Below are 23,495 nucleotides of genomic sequence, written 5' to 3' on the forward strand. Positions count from 1 at the left end.
CCAGATGGGCAGGGTATAAATAATAATAATAATAATAATAATAATAATAATAATAATAATAATAATATAATATTACTACTACTACTACTACTACTATTACTACTACTACTACTACTACTACTACTACTTAATTCCCAGGCCTGCAGTGAAATGGCATGGTTTTTCAATTTTGAAGTTGTGCTGCTGTAAAGACAGAATATTAAAGGAGGAGGTAAAATGATGGTAGTTACATACGCTGAAGCATAGCAGATGTTGTGTAATAATTGAAGGGGACTTTAGCCACCATATAATCTTCTGAGAGCTTGCTAAACTTGTCCGACATGAGAATGGTTTTTCCAACTCCAGCGTTTCCCACAAGCATAATTGGCTGACCCTTCTCCAAAAGCAAATCCACAAAATATCTCAAGCGAATGGTCTCGGATGTATGAATCAAGACTGTCTGTTCCCTCAGACAAGGCAAAGAGGTATATGCATTTTAGAGACAAGGGGGAAAGATATATGTTATGCAGTTAAGAGTGCTCTTTCGCAATGTAAATCAATGTAATTGTTTTTATACTTCAATTTAGGTGACAGAAAAGTGAATTTATACATTAAGATTAAACAAGTGGAAATATATAACAGTTACTCAGACTTTATACTTGTCATAATCTTAATTTTGTAATAACAATGAATGATTTTTGACACTGCAAAGATCAGAAGCTAAATAGCTGTTTTAGCAAGATTACATTATATAGCATTTGTAACTCAATGTGGTGGAATACTGCATTTTGCTGTCACTTAAAATACAGTGAAATGTAATATGAGAATTATTGCAATGTCTATATTCACATTTTCAAATATAAATGACATGCTATAAACATAAGTCATAGCGCTACCATATGATTATGCTGAAATAATATAACATGGACATAAATGAAGAGAAATGATGTTGAATTGCTTTTGCCAATAAGTTGGACCGAAAATTCTACCCAAGGATATCAGAATTAAAATTGGGAAACTGAGTAAATATGGCAGCAATAATTTTATTCACAAAAAAGGCCCAGTTTCTTTTGAAAATGTAATTGCAGATATACTTTAATATTTATCACTCCAGGCAGTTCATTCACACTGCAGAAAATAGGCATATCAATGGCAGAAATGAAGTATGAAGTCAGCTTGTATAGGAGATAATGTGAGAATCTGGTGAGGTGGTGAGAGGGTGGGAGGAAGATAGCTCTCTCTACAAGGTTCCAAATGAAAAATAAAGTATAGGTCCATAATGGATTGTCATTTTTACAAGCCCACAAAGAACCCGAGGAGGCAGATAGAAAAATGTGGATTCTTGAAGTGAAATATGCCTACTGCATATTGAATCAATCGCTAAGCTTCAAGAGTTTTTCAGCGGCTGTCTCTGGTGTGCTTGACGTGTGAATACACTCGTTCTGGTGTTGTGAAGAGAAATGCTTGCACTATAGTGAAGAAAGTCTAATAACAATCAGAGCAAGGCTATAATTAATTGTGATTCTGGATGCAGTTTCTACTTTGGTGATTAATTGATACTGTGTAGTCTCTTGGGTAAGTTAATTAACTTATCTGTGCTTAGTTTAGCCAACTGGAAAATGGACATATTATTACTTAATTGTATCACAGAAATGTTGTGCGGTTTGATTAAGGTTAGAGCTTGGAAACACTCAGGCACAAGCTCTACTTAGGAGCGAACTATTTTGTTGTGACACGAGTGTAGTCTTCGGGTAGGGTTGCAACTGATTTCAATTACTTATTATTCGGTTTATTTCTAGTTATTTCTATGCCGCTTTTAGGGCAAAAGAGTTACGAGGTGGTTTACATATATAAATGAAAACTGAGGGCAGGGGACTTAGAACCCATCTCACTACAGTAACAAACAAAATGGCAGTTAAAAAATGTTGTGGATTATAGCGCAGCACTCATAGAATCAATGTTAAACCAATTAAAAGGAAATAAGAAGCAGTTTAAACAATTAAATAATATTTACAAAACAGTCCAATATCTCGGCTAAAAGCAGATCTAAACAAATTGGTTCTCAAGGCCTATTTAAAATCATTGAACCAAAAAAGATGGAACCAAATGTTCCTACTGGCTGAGAGTAGGGATGAAAGGATTTCTCCATTTATGTTGGTTCTCTCAGATGCTTTTTGTGTGTGTACCTATGGGTTTTCAGAAGCGTATAATAAAAAGTCAACAATAACAAATAAGAAACACAGATTTCTCATTTTTCTAGTTGAATTATGTACATAAAGGAGGTTACAGAGACAGTGGGTAGGTTAACAAATACTAAGCATGCTATTCCAAGGAGTCTCTTCAAAAACCAGCATATGGAGCAGATAGATTCAGTATCAGCTTATCGGCCCTCGTGTTATTAGCAAAAATAACACAAAAATGCATGCTATCAGGAAGAAATTGCATATAAAAATTGGTATATTAGGAAAAATTCACATTGAAATGCTGGTACGTTTTCAGAAGGACATTTTTTAAGAAATTGCAAGCCGAGGTGGAAATGAGAAGAACTGAAGATTGGAAAAGTGAGAAATGGAGAGAAACGAAAACAGAGAGTTTGTGTGTTTGTGTACAGGGTGTGTAGATCTGGGAGAAGACAAGAGACATCATGAAAGCCCATCTTATTTCTCCCTATTTTCCCCAGCCTCAAAATGCCTTCCATCCATTTGCCCACACTACAACTGTGGGGCCAAAGTGAGTCTTTTACACACTTCCTGTCTTCTCTCATTGGACTAAGATTGGACTCTTTCATCTAACGCTCCCTGGCTCTTTTCCTTCCTCCACTAAACGCTCCATAGGAGGAGAAGACACGACATAGCACCAAGTTGACTGATGTTGCTCTAAGTAAGCCCCACAGCGCTGCCTTTTCCCCCAACTGAGCAGTAAAAGTCTAGCAATCAAAATTCGAAAGGCAGCTAACTCCAAGGGGGGAAAGGCTAAGAAAAAGCAGTGAATTAAAAAAATCTATTGATATCACTGCACCTCCATTGTTCGAACGGAAACTTCCCTGGCAGCAGTCCACAAGGTCTTTCCCTTCCTTGTGTCTCTTCATTGGCCTTTTGCTCAGCAAAAACTAGGCACTAAGTGCACCATGCAGGCTGCAACTGCCGCTGGGCTCTTCAAAGCTCTTGCCACCCATAAATCCAAGACTAGAAACTCAGATTGCAATACCCTTGACGAGGTAGGATAGAGATTTCAGAACCTAAGCTTGAGGGAGTCAGCAACAACTGGTCACAATCTTAAACCCCACCCCACCCCAAATGCAATGATTGGTGTGATGTTGACGTCATATTGGCCAGTGCATTCTGAGGATCTAAGATGGCACCATCCACTGCCAATCGTTCTTGAACTGAGGCGGAACGTGACTATTATTTTAAATTACGACCTGCCGTGTGAGTGACTGGGGCTAACAGTGGCAGAGCTGGATGGAGGCCCTGCTTCACGTCTCTTTGGCTTGACACTACAACAGCCATCACCCTCAACTCACTTGCGCACACTCTATCTATGCCTGAGCAATCCTGAGACCCCTGGCAGTGGGTGGGGCTTTAAAATATGAGGTGAGCTCCTTTTCAGCTCCAGGCCATTGATAGCATGTGAATGACATCTTAAATCCCCCCAAATACAATGCCCAAGACCACATCAGATTGGGCACTGAATTTTGAGGGCCTAAAATGGCAGTTGTCTGCCACAGGGGGACCAACTTGAATAAAATATTGGAGGGGGAGAGGCAGGTATTCCCAGCCCCGCCTAATCAATCACATAACGTGGTCCACTGGAATGGCAATTCCAATCCACTTTGGGGGGCCCAGCCTTGGCCAATAGAAGTTGGCAAAGCTGAGATTTTACTCATTCCCTCTTAAGAAGGCATCTTGCTCTTGTTGCTTTAAATATGAAGATGTAAAAATGTAAACAATCTACCTTTGCTCTATACAGTGAAGCAGATTATTAATCAATGGAAATAAAGAAACAAGCCTGTGACACCATACCCACTTTCCCAGGAGCAAGCCGCACTGAAAATGGGATTTAGCTCTAAGCAACGATCTATAGGATTGTGCCGTAAATAAATAAATATTTGTGTCTGCCTTTGTAAGAAAAGGAAGGGCATTAATATTCATAACATCTAGAATCCAGTTCCCAATTTGCCATAAAATTCTAATGACTCCTAGAAAAGCAACTGAAAGCAGGAGTGAAATGGCCAACCCACCGCCAGCAAGATAATGATAATCAGACATTTGCAAGTCAGCCACCAAACAACGCACTCCAAGTTCCCCAGAATGTTCAATATTGCAATGAAAAGCTCCAATTGTAGTTCAAATAAGTCTTCACTATGAGTGCATTGGATCATTTACCTTAACAATGTGAACGTGCTCTCATTATCATGTTCAACTTGATTAGTGTATAGTCTAACATTTAAAAGTGCACTTCAGATGGAAGAATGTATGAATGCATGATTGGTTTCTAATAAATTGAGCAACCTCCTAATGAACTGCGAGGGATCTAGAAGGAACCTGTGGATAGACACAGAGAATAGGATGCTTCCCCCTCACACCCCAACACGCAGCAGAGCCCACCATGTGCTATATCCTTTATTTTTCAACATATCACTAAGCTGATCACTAAGTTGAGAATTTGGAAAACTATATGCCTAAGAAAGATGAGTATTACAGGGCTGGCTGATTTGCTGAAAGTAATAATGAGGCTGCACAGGTAACAGTTATCACTGAAGAAAAACTATCTAGGTCTCCTTTGCCTATATTGCTTTACATTGAATAGAATCACTTCACTGGGGGGATAATAGTAGTAAAAAATATTCAAATGCAGAGAAAAGGGAATGAATTTGTGAGTTCAAATTCCAAGTGGGTAGACCAGGGTTTCCCAAATTTCGTCTCCAGCTGTCTCTGAACTACAACTCCCATCATCCCGAGCTAGCAGGACCAATGGTCAGGGAAGATGGGAATTGTAGTCCAAAAACAGCTGGAGACCCGTTTGGGAAACCCAGTGGTAGACTGTTGACAGTCAAAAAGCAATACAGATTTTTGTGGCAAACAGCTTTATATGGGCATAATATTTTGGTTGAGCATTAGAAGACACTTTTTGATAGTGCCTATAGTTCGGAGACATCACCTTGCCAACAAAGGTCCGGATAGTTAAAGCCATGGTTTTCCCAGTAGTGATGTATGGAAGTGAGAGCTGGACCATAAAGAAGGCTGATCGCCAAAGAATTGATGCTTTTGAATTATGTTGCTGGAGGAGACTCTTGAGAGTCCCATAGACTACAAGAAGACCAAACCTATCCATTCTTAAGGAAATCAGCCCTGAGTGCTCACTGGAAGGACAGATCCTGAAGCTGAGGCTCCAATACTTTGGCCACCTCATGAGAAGAGAAGACTCCCTGGAAAAGACCCTGATATTGGGAAAGATGGAGGGCACAAGGAGAAGGGGACGACAGAGGACGAGATGGTTGGACAGTGTTCTCGAAGCTACAAACATGAGTCTGACCAAACTGCGGGAGGCAGTGGAAGACAGGAGTGCCTGGCGTGCTCTGGTCCATGGGGTCACAAAGAGTCGGACACGACTAAACGACTAAACAACAATAGTTCAACAACAGAACCAATTATTACCTTGAATTGGTGGAGGTTTTCCAGTAGACTGGACAACCATCTATTGAGGATTGTTTTAGCTTTACATTTCATGCACCAAGCAGGAGTTTGGAATGTGGCCTATAAGCTCCTCTCCAACTCTATGACTCCTGCTTTTCTATATAATTAGTGGCTTGTAAATATGGTCAGAATGGCTGTTTACCATACCTCCTCGGTGAGCAGTGGTTTCAGTCTATGCTGGGGTAGTTGCTGTAGCCTACCTTGACCAGGGCTGGCATTCATTTAATTACCAATGTAATATCCTAACCGCAAAGGCAATGGCTGGTGAAGCAACGCCATAGAATATGATGAGGCATTTAGGGAAAAGGCTGCGGAAATATCCACCTCCAGGTGGGATGTGAAAGAGCCTGATGCCTGGATGTTATGGGTCACCCCCCAGGTGGAGAAGAAGGATGACCCCACAAAAACGCAAAAGCCCACCCAAAAGGTGGCCCGCCGGGTTTGCTGGGAGCCTGTAACAATGGAGCCTTTAATGCCGCTAATCTCGCGAATGCAAGCGTTGTTCCGGCTTTCACTCCTATGTGAGGTGCTTTTGGGCCAAACCTTTCTTTCGGAACTCCAGAAATTACAAGTCTGGCAGCTCCAGGAAGGATGCCGGAACCAACAGTGGTTCTGTTGGTGAGCAAGCCGCAAAAAGTACAGCTGGAAAATTATCCATTGTATTCCCTAGCCCCTATGCCTGTCTCCCTACCAGCCACGCTCCCCCTTCTTCGCTTGTATCCTGATAGAGAGGCTGCAGAATATCTGGTAAAAAGGGTGTAGCAAGGGCTTTCGTATACCAGTTGCAGGTGTCCTCACACCCACTAACCCACCTAATAATATAATAAATTAAAATGTAACGACAACAACACTGCAGAAAATGAGGGGTGCACGTGTGTGCGCTTCATGGCTTCACCTCATCTACCGATGAGCCAACCATTCTTGGAAAACTCCCCTGAAACCTTCCTCTGCACCTTTCGTGAAGATAAAAAAATTTAGAACTAGAATTCTTGCATAGGTGACGGGTTTTACTGAAGAGAGGGTATGAGGTTAACACTGTTTACTTTCTTCCTGTTGCTCAGACATATTTTCACTTCTGAAGAAGTTATGAAGAATATTAAAGTTTGTAACTACACAATAGACTTAAAATGGTTTTATACTAAGTTAAGGTGCTTAGCTTTCCCCATAGAGTTCTGGGAAATGTAGTTCAATTAGGAGACTCCTCTATTAGAGGTTCCTTCACCACCACCCCAGCTATAATTCCCAAGTAGAGATGGGAAACATTTTCTGGCTGGCAGGCCAGATCCTTATCTCCCCCACCGCTGGAGGGCCAAATGACAGAAGAAGAAGAAGAAGAGTTTGGATTTGATATCCCGCTTTATCACTACCCAAAGGAGTCTCAAAGCGGCTAACATTCTCCTTTCCCTTCCTCCCCCACAACAAACACTCTGTGAGGTGAGTGGGGCTGAGAGACTTCAGAGAAGTGTGACTAGCCCAAGGTCACCCAGCAGCTGCATGTGGAGGAGCGGGGAATCGAACCTGGTTCCCCAGATTACGAGTCTACCGCTCTTAACCACTACACCACGACAGGCACATAGGCTGCCCACTTGTCTTTCACCTGACACGGGATCTATATTATAAATATGCCTCTCTCACCACTCCTTGGCCCCAATACAGTGGAAGAAAGTTACGCTGAGGTCCCACTGAAATCAATAGGATAAATATGTTGCAGCTAACTAGAGCTTATAAATGTCAAAGGGTACTAAGTGGAACCAACTTTCTTTTGATTGGTGGCCTTGTCTATATTTACTGGATCCATAAAAAAGCAACTCTAAACCAAGACAAGGCTCTCCTCTTTTCCAAGTTCTCAATTTTTAAAAATAGTTCCCCTTTCTTAATGGGCTAAAATAAAGCATCACCATATTTTGCAAAATAATGAAATGCTATTTTTAATGTTTCATATATTTCCACTGCCTCCTTTTTGGAGCCAATTACAAAACCACTCCGTTTAGGAACAACGGAAACTATTATTTTGTCTTCTTTTTTTTCAGAATCATCCGTACGATAGGACATTTCCTGCCACAGTTATTCACAGCTTTCAAATGTTTGGAGAACAGAACACACCTTGGGAAGATGGCAAAACATAGCCACCACAATTTCCTAGACTCCAGTCAGTTCCATCCTACCCTTCCTTTTCTTTTTTCCCCTCTTCAGTGAGCTTTGCATAAAGCTAACCCAAACCCACACGGATTTCTATAATATCCAAGAGGGGAAAGGGGGGGGAGGGGAGAGAAGAATGACAATGAATAATGTGTTGTAAGTGGAAAATGCCTTGAAGAAACCTAAATTGTAACAGGGAAAAAAATGACATTTTAGATTTTAAATGTTACACAGTTTTTATAAAGCTTCAGTCAATTTATTTTATTTATTCTAATGAAGAGCATTACAACTGCTTTACTGCACTGAAGCAAGCATCGATCACACCATTAATCACACCTTGTGAATAGTCACAAATCAAGTCCTAACAGCAAGCACTGAATCAGGAGCAATGAAGCATAAACTCCTTCACAATTTATGATCTCTCCAATTGCATCTTTTCAACCATTAAATTGCAAGATACCATAAATTTTTATCTTCTTCACTTCAGTCACATTATTGATTCTGCCTTGTGAAATATAGAATAGCTGTAAATCTAGGCGATTGAATTAAATTTAAAGTCTTGACTTCAGAAAAGAAACCCAACACACTGCCATGGCCGTTAATTTGCACAGAGGAACAAATGATAGAAACATTAAAATTTAAATGGACAACAGGGATTCCCAAGAACCATCGTTCTGTCAATCCCAGGCCACGTCAACCTTGAGCGTTTTTCTTTGAGCCAAATTATAAAAATGCATGGCAACTAATTCAGATAAGAAGAGACTCTGGGTAGGAGGGAGGGTTGACCACTGGCGTCTTCACTAGCAGCAAAACCCCACCACAACCACCAGGAAGCAAATTCTGTCCTTGCCTAATACCCGTAGTTTCAATCAGTTGGCAGCTGTTTGGGAGAAAGAGGTTTTCTGTAATGCGTAGGGAGGCTGTGACCTTTCAGCTGTTGCCAGAGTACTTCCGTCATCCATGTCCATTAGCTATGCTGACTGTGGTTGATGGGAGTTGGGGTCCAACCACATCTGGAGGACCACACTTTCCCCATCCCAGTTCATTTGGCAAGATGTCATTCACTAAGGAACAGAGAGGAGGAAAGGGGACAAGAGGGTTTCATTTTGTTCCCCCCTTTTTCGCTTGCCAATTGAAAAGGATCAGAAAAACATTCACCATGGTGGTTTCCAATTTTGGTATACATAATCCTCCAAAGTCTTGGCCAATCTGTTGTTTTAAATATATACAGTGGTACCTCAGGTTAAGAACTTAATTCGTTCCAGAGGTCTGCTCTTAACCTGAAACTGTTCTTAACCTGAGGTACTACTTTAGCTAATGGGGCCTCCTGCTGCCACTGCGTCGCCGCCACACGATTTCTGTTCTCACCCTGAAGCAAAGTTCTTAACCCGAGGTACTATTTCTGGGTTAGCGGAGTCTGTAACCTGAAGCGTCTGTAACCTGAAGTGTATGTAACCCAAGGTACCACTGTATGTCTATCATAGAAGTCAACTCCTAGGGGCCAATGTCCCTTCATGCACGCCCCCAGTAAAATATTTGAGGTGGGCTTGGGCTCCCAAAAGTTGATAGGCATTGCCATTCGAATGGTGTCTTGTGATTGATTATGTGGAGCAGGGCTTACCTGGCCCCCTCCACAATATTTTATTCAAGTTGGCGCCCCTAGTCTATATTGTGGGTTTCTTATGTTTATGTTCTGAAATGTGAAATAAAAATAGAGAACCCAAAGTCATCTGCATCTGCCACACAGAGCTTAGAGGTCAAGAAGACCGGGATTGTCAGATGAACCTTGGAGCAGATAAAATGTAGCTCATCAGCCCTTAGGAAAACAGGAAACACTCTATAGAAAGTATGTGGATAATGTCATTATATATTTAGCCAGTAGGTGGCACTAGAGGGAACTTTTTTTTAATGGCCTGTTTGTCTTATGTTAACAGACACCTCTGCTGGATCAGAGGTTTCACCTATTCACTACCTACTCTTTGGGTGAGATTCAATGTCACACTAAGGTGATTGTTCTGCCAGTGCAAGCATTTCCACTTGCCAGACAGAACAATCTTCCCTCACTTCCTTGCCCCCCTGGGCACTGTTCTGGGGGTTCTCATGACCTTCCTGAGCCACCACAATTTGGGGAGGACATGGGAGCATGTCCTCTTTTGTCTGTTCCATTTTCTCCCCTCTGGTGTGTGGGTGTGGGTGTGTGTGTGTGTGTGTGTGTGAGAGAGAGAGAGAGAGAGAGAGAGAGAGAGAGAGGCAGGCAGGCAGGCAGGCAGGGGGAGAGCTGTTTACGCCCCTCTTTTACGCTGCTATTCCTGCTTATATTGTGTTTATATTGCTGCTTTTGATGCAGCTACAAATTTAATGTGGTAATGTGATTTGATTTTGCTGTTGTAAGCAAGAAGACAGTGGTGTAAAAAAAAACTGGATTTTTTTTTTAACAACAAACAATAAAAGAAAAATGCAGATAGACTGCTCTGTGAATGAACAGGTGAGGAAGAAGCAATGGTTTCTTCAAAGTCATCTATCTGATCCTCACTGTTTACAATCCTAACCATGTCTAAAGGTAAAGCTAAAGGGGCCCCTGACCATTAGGTCCAGTCGTGACCGACTCTGGGGTTGCGGCGCTCATCTCACTTTATTGTACAGCTTCCGGGTCATGTGGCCAGCATGACTAAGCCGCTTCTGGCGAACCAGAGCAGCGCACGGAAACGCTGCTTACCTTCCTGCCAGAGTGGTACCTATTTATCTACTTGCACTTTGACGTGCTTTCAAACTGCTAGGTTGGCAGGAGCAGGGACCGAGCAACGGGAGCTCACCCCATCATGGGGATTCAAACCACCGACCTTCTGATCGGCAAGTCCTAGGCTCTGTGGTTTAACCCACAGCGCCACCCGCATCCCACAGCACCAACCATGTCTACTCAAGTAATAAATCCTACTGAGGCTGCATTACTGTCCTGATCCACTGGCCCAAAGGCAGGCACATGGGAGTGGTTTGGTGCAGGGATACCCAAGAATAATGTCAAATATACCAGGGTGTTTTATTATAAGAAAAACCGTACTTGCAGCACAACCTAAGGAGCCCCACTGCCTTTGCAGATGCAGAACGAACAGTGAGATGTCATCATGACTTGTCCACACCCAAGCAAACATTTATACATTTTTAATACACAAAGCAGCATACGTCAGTTTGGCCAGACCTTCCCATCAATTCACCTGACCGGTGAGATAATAGGTGACAGCTATCCAAAGTTTGCAGATAGCTCCCCTTTCTGTGCCAAAACCCCAGCATCCCAGGGTTCACAGATAAGCACATCATCAAAGTGAGCCAATTAGCATATATCAAAGCAAGTGAATATAAACATATATGAGTTCATTCTTGCTACAACTACCAATTAATTTTGGGGTTATCTTGTCTTCCAGGCAGATGGCCTTCTCGGTAGTGGCGCCCCACCCCCTGTGGAACTCCTTCCCTTCAGATGTCAAGGAGATAAAGAACTATACAACTTTTAGAAGACATCTGAAGACAGCCCTGTATCTGGAAGTTTTTAATGTTTGAGGCTTTATTATTATTTATATATTCTGCAAGCCGCCCAGAGTGGCTGGGGAAATGTAGCAAGATGGGTGGGAAATAGATATTATTATTATTATTATTATTATTATTATTATTATTATTATTATTATTACTACTACTACTAATACTACTACAATGGTGTTTGCAGGCCTTCAGGAACATTTCTACACAATTTAAAGCATTTGGCTTCCCCTAAGAAAATTTTGGGCAGTGTAGTTTGCCCCTCACAGAACTACAATTCCCAGCACCCTTAACAAACTACAATTCCCAGGATTCTGGGGGCGGGGGAGTCATGAGCTTTAAATGTATAGTGTGTATGCAGCCTGCATTCATTGGGCTTACCTCCAGGCAATTGAGGTTAGCATTCTGAGCTATTTGTAATGACAAAAGTATGTTTTCCCCGTTCTCTTGCACATGGAAAAAGTTGAAGGGCGGCAGAAAAAGTGTCAACAGAATTAATAGGGATGAGCATGAGCTAGAACTTCAGCACAGGAGGCAAGGAGCTGCCTCTGCTCACACCAAAGCAACACTGCAGCTAGCACCGTTCGAACAAAACACCTCTGTGGAATTACCAGCCTCCCTGGCTTCTTGAGGTCATTGACTGCTAAACTGTACCCTGGCTTTAGGAAAGTTGAATGGACCTCTTGCAGTCCTCTGTCTCCCCCCTAAATATTGAAGAGAGGTTCGCTCAGGCATCCACTCCCTACTGGTTGCTTTCCCCCTCTTCTGCCTGAGTTTCTCACTCCTTCTTGATGGAAGGGATAGGGGTTGCGTCTCTGGGAATTTCCTTTGCCCCTCTGAGTACACAGAGATTGTCTCACTCTCACATGCCTCCTCCTTCCTGGAAGGAGCTGGCATGGGCGGTGGGACGAGCCCACTGTGGAAATAACATGGGAGGGAAATCAAGGGGTTAAAGGTAAAGGGACCTCTGACCATTAGGTCCAGTTGTGACCAACTCTGGGGTTGCGGTGCTCATCTCGCTTTATTGGCCAAGGGAGCCGGCGTACAGCTTCCGGGTCATGTGGACAGCATGATGAAGCCGCTTCTGGCGATCCAGAGCAGCTCACGGAAACGCTGTTTACCTTCCTGCCGGAGTGGTACCTATTTATCTACTTGCACTGCATGCTTTCGAACTGCTCGGTTGGCAGGAGCAGGGACCGAGCAACGGGAGCTCACCCCGTCGCGGGGATACGAACCGCCGACCTTCTGATCGGCAAGCCCTAGGCTCTGTGGTTTAACCCACAGCGCCACCCACGTCCCTTCAATCAATGGGTTACTAGTGGCCAATTCTCTCTCCCCACCCCACTAAGCTGGGAAGAATGCAGAGAGAAGAAGCGCCATGATGCACCTGTAGCAGCACGACTGGATGCCTTCATCTGCCCCAGCTGCAACAAAACATGTCTCTCCCATATCATTCTCTACAGCCACAGTAGGCACTGTAACTCTCCAACGGCTCAACTCTATTTCTGAAGGTGCATTCTCCCATTGTCTCCTGAGATAGATAGGTGCCAACAATATAGTAGAGGCCCCAGAGGCTGATGGCCCCCTCCCTGGGATTGTCCTCTCCCCAGTCTGCGCTCCCCGTGAGCTCATCCTCCTCCTTGGTCTGCCAGGCCCTGACACAGGTCTGCATGGATAAAATATTACTATACTTATAGGAATCTTCGGGACTTCTTCCCAGCTATAGCGTCAAGACAAAACCCAATGAACAGAATCTGCTTTAACAAAACCCTTTTCGTAATAACAATGCGCTTTCCACTGGCGCAGTATTCCTTGTGTTGTGACACTGCTTTGATAATTAGCAACACTTGAACTCCAACTTGTTATGCACTTTGTGTTCCCCCTAATCCAGCCGTAATTATCCAGATATGTGCTGCTTCTCTTATGACTAATTGCAGTGGATTGTCCTACCTGGAGAGGGACATCTGCTTCTATTTCGGTGCCTGGAATTTTCTCACTCCACAAAGTAAATTTTTTCGTATCCGGGTCAATGAAGTAATCAAAAACCGTCCCTTGGGAAGGAAATTTTATTGTCCGCATTTCTTTGATCCACCATCTACTAAACTCCATGCGATAATCAATTAGCTGAAAAACAGAACAAAGGGGAGCCAGACATGAAACACGGGGAGAGATATGCTAGCCCGACTGTGAGCATTTTATTTGTATGTTGGTTTGCTTGCTTGCGGGACGCGGGTGGCGCTGTGAGTTAAACCACAGAGCCTAGGACTTGCCAATCAGAAGGTCGGCGGTTCAAATCCCCGCGACGGGGTGAGTTCCCGTTGCTCGGTCCCTGCTCCTGCCAACCTAGCAGTTCGAAAGCACGTCAAAGTGCAAGTAGATAAATAGGTACCGCTCTGGCGGGAAGGTAAATGGCGTTTCCATGTGCTGCTCTGGTTCGCCAGAAGCGGCTTAGTCATGCTGGCCACATGACCCGGCCAAGAAAGCGAGATGAGCGCCGCAACCCCAGAGTCAGTCATGACTGGACCTAATGGTCAGGGGTCCCTTTACCTTTACCTTTACCTTGCTTGCTTGCTGTTTTGCAGGCACCCAAAATAGCTGCCATCCTCTGGGTGACATTCAAGAAATATTTTAAACAATTAAAGCAGCACTAGAACAACCAAGGGGCATAGCTCAACAGCAGAACCAGTGGCGTAGCGTGGGGGGTGCAGGGGGGCCCGGCCGCACCGGGCGCAACATCTGGGGGTTAGGGTTAGGGGGCGCAAATCCACGGGTTAGGGGGCGCAAATTACTTGCCTTGCCCCGGGTGCTGACAACCCATGCTACGCCACTGAGCAGAACACATGCATTGCATGTACTGTAGAAGATCCTTGGATCAGTCCCTGGCCTTTCCAGGCAGGGCTGGGAAAGACTGCTATCTGGAGAGTCAGTGCCTATGATTGTAGACGAGAGTGAGCCAGATGAACCAATGGTCTGTTTAAATAAAAGACAGCTTATTATGTTCCTTACCATTATAAAACAGAGAGGAAAGCTTAAAGAAAAGAAAAAACCAAGTGGGAATGTTAAGTTCATAGCATAGAAACTGCAGGAGCTGAAGGACTTTCTCCCAAACTATGTTCACTGATCTAAGTTATGGGAAATAACTCAAGGAACTATTCGATAGTAACCTTTTAACCCTGAGGTTTCCTAGACTGTCTATTTTCTTACAATGAAAATACCAAGGCCCTTTATTCTTTTATAATCACATGTTGCTGCATGCTTTCGGGTGACACCAGAGAGCACAGAGTTACACGAGAAACAAAAGGAAGTGGCCACAGAGTTTTTCTGGAAGCAAAAATGCCATTTGGTTCATGCTAAGTCCCTCACTCGCAGAATACGGAATGCCCACCCTAACATACTGTCACATTCAAAGTCTTCTTCCAAGCACATCAGAAAAATGCAGTAAAGGTGAGCCAGGTTCTGGCACTTAACAATACATGCATCCGTGGTGTGATAGGGTTCAGCTTGCTTCTTAAAGAAATCAAGCCAAGCAGCTTGAGATGTCTTGAGATATTAAAGAAAGGAAGGGAAACAAGAATCTGGAGACACATTTGCCTTATTTCACTGTTCTGACAAATATAGACTTGGTAGCCAATCAGCGGCCTAAATCCACTCAAAAGGGGTAGTGATCTGCCAGCTACTTCATCAGTTGTTAGGGTGAAAAGTCTTCTATCACAGCCAATATTAACTAGATGTTGGTAGGAGACCCTGGCAAGTGGTAAAAGGAAACAGGAGGCTCAGAGTATTTCCTGGGTCTGTATATCCCTGTAGAGAGAACAGTCATGAATCATTAGGCTGAGAAAAGTTCCTTCCTGTTGGATCAGCTATATCAGGGATATGTGTTCTTGCTGGCAGAAAATTACTGTGATCGTCTGATGCTTTTCCTTCAGAACTTGCAAGAAGCAGGAGTTAGTGGGATAGTTGGCTTGTGGGATGGTAGGTGCTAGAGATTAGAAAATCCCTATGGTGTATATTATGTTTCCCAGGGCCAAAAATGTTTATCGAGTGTCAAATGTAAGAAATGGAAACTGTAGAACATATCGCCACAAGAACGAACCCAAAGAAAAGGGCATGAATAACTAGCAACAAGGCAGAGCAACTGTGCTACATAAAAATATGTCCAGGCCTTATCTGGCATGGACAGTGTATTCTGATTTCTGACCCCTACAGTACACAAAGGAGTGGTGTGTCCAGAATCATGTGTGAATGCATATTAATTTTCTAGAATAATTGCTAAAATGCACATTTGAAGGTGGGCATCTTGGATGTATCACTTTGGGGTGACAGACGGTAGAAGTGGAGAACATCACTGTTGTTCAGCAACTAGGCCAAGGTGAGATCTCCTGGATCTTTATGTAAATACAGTCATACCTCGGAAGTCGAACAGAATCTGTTCCGGAGGTCCATTCAACTTCCAAAACATTCGGAAACCAAGGTGCGGCTTCCAATTGGCTGCAGGAAGCTCCTGCAGCCAATCGGAAGCTGCGTCGGACATTCGGGTTCCGAAGAACGTTCGCAAACTGGAATACTCACTTCCGGGTTTGCGCCGTTTGTGAGCCAAAACATTCAACTCGCAAGGTGTTCCACTTCTGAGGTACGACTGTATAAAAACCACACACTCACAGCCATAATTTTGAAGTTAATGATACAAATATTACTGGCTTATTTTTCCTGTCTCCTTTCTTATTGAAAATATATTGGAAGCAGTGGGGTGCAGTCAGTGGACTACGGAGACTAGACTAGTCTCCTAAACGTTCCTGGTAAATTAGAATATTAAAGTATTAAAGCCTGGCGCCTGCTTCTCAAAGCCCGGCATGCTTCTGCCTGGCTTAGGGAGGGAGACACAGTGCTCAGGCACGTGATGTTGGGATGCTGTGAGGTCACACATGTGATGTCGCGCCCCCCCCGTCACTCTTGCAAGCTGATGCCTCTGGCCCTGTTCCACTACGGAAAATTTCACCGCACGCCATTGATTGGAAGATAGAATCATAGAATTGTTGAGTTGTACAAGACCTCACGGGTCATGTAGCCCAACCCTGTGCGATGCAGGAATGGTTGCTGTCAAACTTGAAGAGAATACCAAACTTGAAGAGAGCCAGTGTGGTGTAGTGGTTAAGAGCGGTAGTCTCGTAATCTGGTGAACCGGGTTCGCGTCTCCGCTCCTCCACATGCAGCTGCTGGGTGACCTTGGGCTAGTCACACTTCTCTGAAGTCTCTCAGCCTCACTCACCTCACAGAGTGCTTGTTGTGGGGGAGGAAGGGAAAGGAGACTGTTAGCCGCTTTGAGACTCCTGAAGGGGAGTGAAAGGTGGGATATCAAATCCAAACTCTTCTTCTTCTTCTACCAAAATACTGTTATCTTCCCTCAAAACCAGCCACTCACCTGATCTTGGAACAAAGCACCACCGAAGGCCCATATACTTGCAAATGCAAAATATACTTCATAGAGTTCACGAGGAGAGTCTGGGGGAGCATTTTTCGGGGTCAGGAGGCAATCCAGCAATGAACACAAAGTCTTCAGTGAAAATAAATAAAAAGGAAGGAGAGAATAAAGATATCTGAATACAGTCCCTACATCCTTTATATTCTTATTTCTACTTCTATAGCTGCTACTGTCCCAATATAATAAATATTTTAAAACACATCACATAACCATTGTGATGTATTTATAATTACAGAGGACGGCATCTGACTAGGTTCCCCTCAGCGTAGGCTCATTGAAATTAATAGACCATGCCCATTAATTTCAGTGGGTCTACTCTGAGTAGGACTGGTATAAGATTTGGCATAGAAGAAAAAAAGTCACACACAGGAGACCAAAGCAATGGGTCGAGGGCGAGTTCCCTTTATTATAGGCAGGAAAGCCTGCTAGGTAGCTGCTCCTGCAATATGTTAGGCACACCTAAGCAACATACACAAATTGTTAAACTGAAGAGGGAGGGGGAAGATTAATTCCCAGTGTGGATCTATGTGCAGTCCCCACTTCTTCTCTGGCCCATGGGCAACTGAATCAAACACTGCAGATGGAAGAGCTGTTTGAGAGCTGGGGTGAAGGACTGGAAACTGTATTCAGCCACTGAAAAGTGGTAACAGATGCAAGAAGAAGGAATTTGTCATATACTATTCCTGGAGGGTGTCACATGGCAGTGGTAGAGGCAGAGAGGTCCACACTATGATATGGTCCTTTAGATGTTGAACTACAACTCCCATCATCTCTGACCACTGGCCATGTTGGCTAGGTTTGATGGGAATTGTAGTCCAGCAACACCTGGAGGATCAAAGGTAAGCTGCCCCTGGTCTACAGGAATGTGTTCTGCATGCAAAGCCTGTTTTCAGGAAGCGTAATATTGGTAGGGCTGGCATATGTCCCAGACATTACCGGGATTTCAAAGACAGAATTGACACCCCGGAGGAATTTCTGAAAGATGGCGCTTTGTCCTGGATCTTAGGCAAGTCAAACAAAAAAATACTTTTTTTTTTTTTTGCATTCTTGCAAGAAAAAGCTCAACAACTTTGGCTTTTGTCTAAAAAAAATCTCAACAACTTTGGGGGTTTCCTAAAGAAAGCTCAACAATCTCGGTGTTTTCCTAAAAGAAAGTTCAGCAACTTTCAGGATGTCCTGTTTTTTACTTTTTTAAATATGGCAACCCAAAATATTGGTAACTGATATTACCCTCTTAAGCACACATACCTAGGCTAAAAGAGCAGAGGGAAGTCTCTATCAGACTGTGTTCAAATTATGGGACTGGGCCTACAAGGTGGAAGAGTGTTCTCTGCAATATATAGGTTGGGAACATATAGAGTTACTGAGCTTTGTGACAGCTGCAGATATTGGCTCAATTCCAGTATAAGAGGGAAACATGAACTGCTCTGGGAGAATGGTGTCACATAGTCCTATTTGCTTCCCAGTTCAGCTCCTACAGATGAGCACAAAATTCACTCCTTTTCTTCCCCCTACTCCCAGGATTTCCAGAATCTTGCCCTGTTCCACCTCTGCATGTGCACAGAGACAGATACACACAGAGAGAGGTGGGGGGTTCTGCAATGAGCACTGCTTTGGCAGTCCCCACTGTGGTGCAGAATCTATGCAAGCAAACTTTATTAAATAAACATGTTTTTAAAAGTCATGGGGTGGGGACCTCAACCACACACTCTTTACCACTTTTGGAGTGCAGATGTGTGCGGATGACTCAAAAAAATAATACCCAAATGCAATGTAACCGTGCTGTTCAAAAGACCCACATCTAAGTTCTCTAGTTTTTCTGCCTTGTATGTTAGGCACAAAAAAACTGTTTTCATTTCTGTCTTTTGTTTTTTCCTCATAGAAAAATAATGTGATCCAGAAAGCTGCTTTTTTAAAAAACACACACACACACTCAAAAGCTTCATATAAAAGCATTATTCAAGTGCATAACTTCTGCATTCATTCAGAAATGCATATGGCATTTTAAAAATAACATAACTTAAGGAAAGTAAGGGCTTGTCCCATATAATGACTGTTGGAATTTTATTTGCTTGCTAAAGTAACTTCAGATCAAGCAACGGTCTGTTCAGAATTCTGTATAGCAGTTAACACTCCTAAATTGTTGAGCTCAATTTTATCAACAGCCAAATAACTTCATTGTAATTATGGAGTCCGTTTTAGAAAATGAAGGAACACCGACCTCACCTCCAAAGTGTTCCCATATTTCTTTTTTATATATACTACTTGTATGAACAATAACTTGACTCTATAAGAGTCTTAAGAGTAGTCTTTTTGACTTTAAATGAGATTACTGTAGAGGATGGCATCAGCCCTAATTCAGGAGGAAACAGTTACACAATCTGTGTCTGCTTTGTCACTTGAATCACAAAACACAAAATGTTAAACCATGCTGTGATTATAATGAAGTTCCTTCACACTAGGTCTGCATACTTGAACACTCTCACAATCACATCTCAGGAAGAGTGGCAGTCTGAAGATCCTGCTGCAGTTGTTGTTACCTGAACCATGCTGTTCTCTGGAACGGGGGTGATGGTTTTTAAGTTGCAGCGGACTTGCTCCAAGCAGTAAGGAACATATTTGTCAAAAAGGATGGTTAGATTTGCTCTTTCCGTCTGTGCTTTGCGAGTTTCAATCCAGCTAGTCACGTATCTGTGAAAACAAACTTATTTTAGGGTGCTTCTCCTTCCCTTAATCAATTGCTTTTGTTTATTATGTTTGAAAGTGGGTTTATGAGAAGAGCAGAGGATTGTTCGCGGGGCTGCCTAGTGCTTTAACTGTATGTCCTTAGCTTGGTTCGGCCTTATTTTAGTTGCTGAAATGCCTCTCCGAATTACCTTGTTGTTGGTGATCCGTTTCCAACTGGTTTGGCCTTGTAGTACAACTGTGACTAAGTTACTGCTTCTTTTGCCTTCCCAAACCAGTGGCCTCCACATATTTTGGACCCCATCTCCCAGCAGCTCCAACCCCTATGACCAGTGACCAGGGGTGATGAGAGTCAAAGTCCAAACAATTTGGAGGGCTCCTGATTAGAGAAGGCTGCTTGATTCTGTTCCATGGGTGTGTTCTTCTGCATAGCTGTCAACTGTCCCTTATTTGGTGGGAAACTCCCTAATCCCAGCGCAGTGTCCCGCTGCTGTTCCTTACTGATGATGTCCCTTAAATTTCCCGGGTTTCAAAGGAAGCAGCTCCTCTCCCTCCCTGCCTCCCTGCCGGCCAGGGAGGAGGGAGGCTCCAACTGTGTTGCTTGGCTGCGTTGCTCACCCAATAAGGAGTCTAAGAACGACTGGGGGTGGAGCTTGCATGCCTTGTGCCGATCAAATCGGCTGTGTTGCCTGGGGACTTGCCTTTGCTCAGCGCTTCCCAGCGGAGAGGTGATGGTGGTTTTCCTTGCTACACCCCCTTTGCCAGTTTGCTGCGCTGTGGAAACCACCGCTTGAGGCTTCGTTTGCCTGCTGGGCTGGCTGGGCTTTCTGCCTTTGGTTTGGGAGCTGGTTGACTAAAATCCCTTATTTTGACTGCTGGTCCCTTATTTTCGAGGCTGCTGGTCCCTTATTTTCAAATCTGTAAGTTGACAGCTATGGTTCTTCTGTCAGTTAAAGTTTAGGATTTTAAATGCCGTTTTTTTACCCCTAAGACACACTCTCCCTCAATCTGCCATCTTTCAGATGTTTTGGACTTCAGCACCCCTCATCCTTGGCCATTGGCCATGGTGTCTGAAAGGAATGAGACTGAGAAATGCTGTTTTCCATGGATGTTGAGGGAAATAATAAATGTAATTTAGAGAAGAAGAAAAATTGCCACTCGCGTGCCATCACCTCCACACCAATAAAACTTTTCTCTCTGAGCTTTCTCCAATTCTCCCAACGCCTGGCATTATTATTTCACCCCTCTTCCCCATTGTTTACCTATAGGATCTGGGGTTTCCCCTTGACCACCCCAGACACATTTCCTCTCAGTGTGGGTCATCAAACTTTGTGGACCAGTGGGCACATTTTCACCCGCAGACACTGAGTCAGCAAGCCCAGTTCTGGGCATTCCCCCTATGTTCTCATACCCTGTGTCTCCCTAGAAAGTTGCCTTCTTCACACTAATGGTCTGGCACCAGTCCTCCATATTTTCAGATAGAATTCTTTCCCAGTCCTGTCTAGATATGCTAGGGCAGTGTTTCCCAAACTTGGGTTGCCAGCTGTTTTTGGACCACAACTCCCATCATCCCTGGCTAGCAGGACCAGTGGTCAAGAACGATGGGAACTGTAGTCCAAAAAAAGCTGGAGACACAAGTTTGGGAAACACTGGGCTAGGGACTGAACCTGGGACCTTTTGCCTTCAACACAGGTGCTCTACTACTGAAATATTCCCTTTCCCATATTGGAGGATGTCCCCATGGCTCACATGGGCTATACTACAGCTCTAGTAGCAGCACCAGTGCATTGTGGCTCCAGTGACAAGTTCCTTTGAACAGTACTGATCAGCTTAATCTCTGAGGAAACAGCTGTCCACTCAATACCATAGAGTATACAGCTGGGCAGATGGCAGCTACATTAACAGAGCATTCAGCAAGCTGTTTGCTGAGTTAAGAATGGGATGTGGGTGGCGCTGTGGGTTAAACCACAGAGCCTAGGGCTTGCCGATCAGAAGGTCGGCGGTTCGAATCCCCATGACGGGGTGAGCTCCCGTTGCTCGGTCCCTGCTCCTGCCCACCTAGCAGTTCGAAAGCACGTCAAAGTGCAAGTAGATAAATAGGTACCGCTCCTGTGGGAAGGTAAACGGCGTTTCCGTGTGCTGCTCTGGTTCACCAGAAGCGGCTTAGTCATGCTGACCACATGACCTGGAAGCTGTATGCCGGCTCCCTCGGCCAATAAGGCGAGATGAGCGCTGCAACCCCAGAATCGGCCATGACTGGACCTAACGGTCAGGGGTCCCTTTACCCTTTACCTTTATAGTACAGCAGCAAATGAGATCATCACTACCATAGGAACAAGCATGGCCATAGGCATTTTGGACAGCATAGGTCTGTTGTCCGATCCAGCAGGCATCTTCATATATTTTTACTGGCCCCAGAGTTGCTGGCTCAAGGTGCACTGAACTGCCATTTGCTTGTTAAATGTGTATCTTGCCTTTCTTCAAGTTCGCTAATGAAAGAGCACAAAATGGGTAATATTGCAAAGGGCACATTAGAAGTACAAAAAGCAAGGGAGGTACTCACGGACTCCAGCCTAGGTCCTGCGTATTCACATAGAGGATGCCAGCTCTCGACACAGTGGCTGGAGTTGCTGCCCGGAGGTGGCTTATTTCAAACACCAGCCGCATGGAAGGTGTTAATGAAATCCGTTCGTTACTTGCTAAAGTCAGAACCTAAGCACAGAGTCATTACAATTTTATTGCAGTAGGTATTTGCTTTTCAAATTAAGTAATTAAGGTTCTGTTGTGGTTTCTTTTAAAAAAAGTAAGAATCACAAAGCACATGTTCAGCTATAGCTAATACACAGGAATATGGTTTTATTTTCCAATGAGTGTTATTTGTCAGTTTAAATAATATCCCTTATATCTTTATGGATATCTGCCGTGACATTCAGGAAAACAGCAGAAGAATGAACTCAAACACTATCCAATGAGAAGATCTCTTGCATAAGACACATTGAAATGAATGAAAGTGATACTGTGCTGCTTCAATTAAACATGTGCAGGAGAACTTCCCATTGGACTGTCCTTAATTTCTTCGATGTTTTTATAAAGCCATGTTAATCGTCATTTCATTGAAAAGCCAACTGATTCCCTATCCACTTACCCAGCAATAATCACAATGGACAAAAAGGTAACTCTTCTCTGCAATTTTGTTTTGCTGGCCTTACACAAAAGGATTCTTTATTGTCAATGGGAATAAAATCAATATAATATCTTGATTCATGGAAAGAAATTTATGTTAGGGATGGGTTGAAAAACAGCAAAACAAAAGGGATAACAATAGTAAATCATCATGAAATCAAACCTACAATTTATGAAGAGAAGAAACTATGAATTAAATCCCTTAAAATTGAATAAGCCAGCAATGGTGTGGTTTCAATGCACATTAAACAAAAGTTCAGGCAATAAGGGGGAAAAAACTGGCTATTTTTCTTTCCAAGATGCTGTTCTTTGGTCCCTTGAATTAAGTAAAGCAAAGTAAATATTAAATAAAGTAAATTAAATAAAGATGAAAATGTTATATTTTACTAAATCAATGTACTGCTGCAAATGCAAAAGTAAACTGAGGCTTTGTATTTCACACAATTATTTTAAGGCTAAAGTGGTTGGAAAAGAAATAAATTAAAAGGTGTTGTTGCCAGCTGCTAGCAGAAAGGCTCTAAGAGATAGCTGTTCAGATATAATGCTAAACCACAGTGTGGTATTGCTTCTGTTCTGTCATCTCTCCACATGTGCTCTGTTATCATCCTACCCTTCCTTTTACAAGGGAAACCACAGTTTCCCGTGTCTGCAATGGGGAAACCATGGTTTGTTTACAAAGCATAACTGGATGCCATGTTTGCCTGTTGATTTCCAATTCCATCTTAAAGGAAAACTGGTTTATGCAAAACATAATTTGCCTCCTTTAGAAGAAAAAAAGTAGCAAAATATGTTTGCTGTGAAAC

The 23,495-nt window shown here is 43.3% G+C and overlaps 1 protein-coding gene across 1 annotated transcript in view; it reads right to left on the bottom strand.

Moving 5' to 3' along the window:
• The window catches only part of LOC310664846 (dynein axonemal heavy chain 11-like), a 215,207-nt gene that overhangs the window by 121,977 nt on the left and 69,735 nt on the right, over positions 1–23,495 (bottom strand). The window contains exons 33-37 of the mRNA XM_083414512.1: positions 22,073–22,221; positions 19,365–19,515; positions 16,765–16,896; positions 13,296–13,469; positions 235–439 (exon numbers count right to left, since the gene is read on the bottom strand). Coding sequence (XP_083270638.1) covers positions 235–439; positions 13,296–13,469; positions 16,765–16,896; positions 19,365–19,515; positions 22,073–22,221 — 811 coding nt within the window. The remainder of the gene's footprint in view (positions 1–234; positions 440–13,295; positions 13,470–16,764; positions 16,897–19,364; positions 19,516–22,072; positions 22,222–23,495) is intronic.

The sequence above is a fragment of the Podarcis tiliguerta genome (genome assembly GCF_965153285.1).
Source record: "Podarcis tiliguerta genome assembly, chromosome: 1".
In the NCBI taxonomy this organism is placed as follows: Eukaryota; Metazoa; Chordata; class Lepidosauria; order Squamata; family Lacertidae; genus Podarcis; species Podarcis tiliguerta.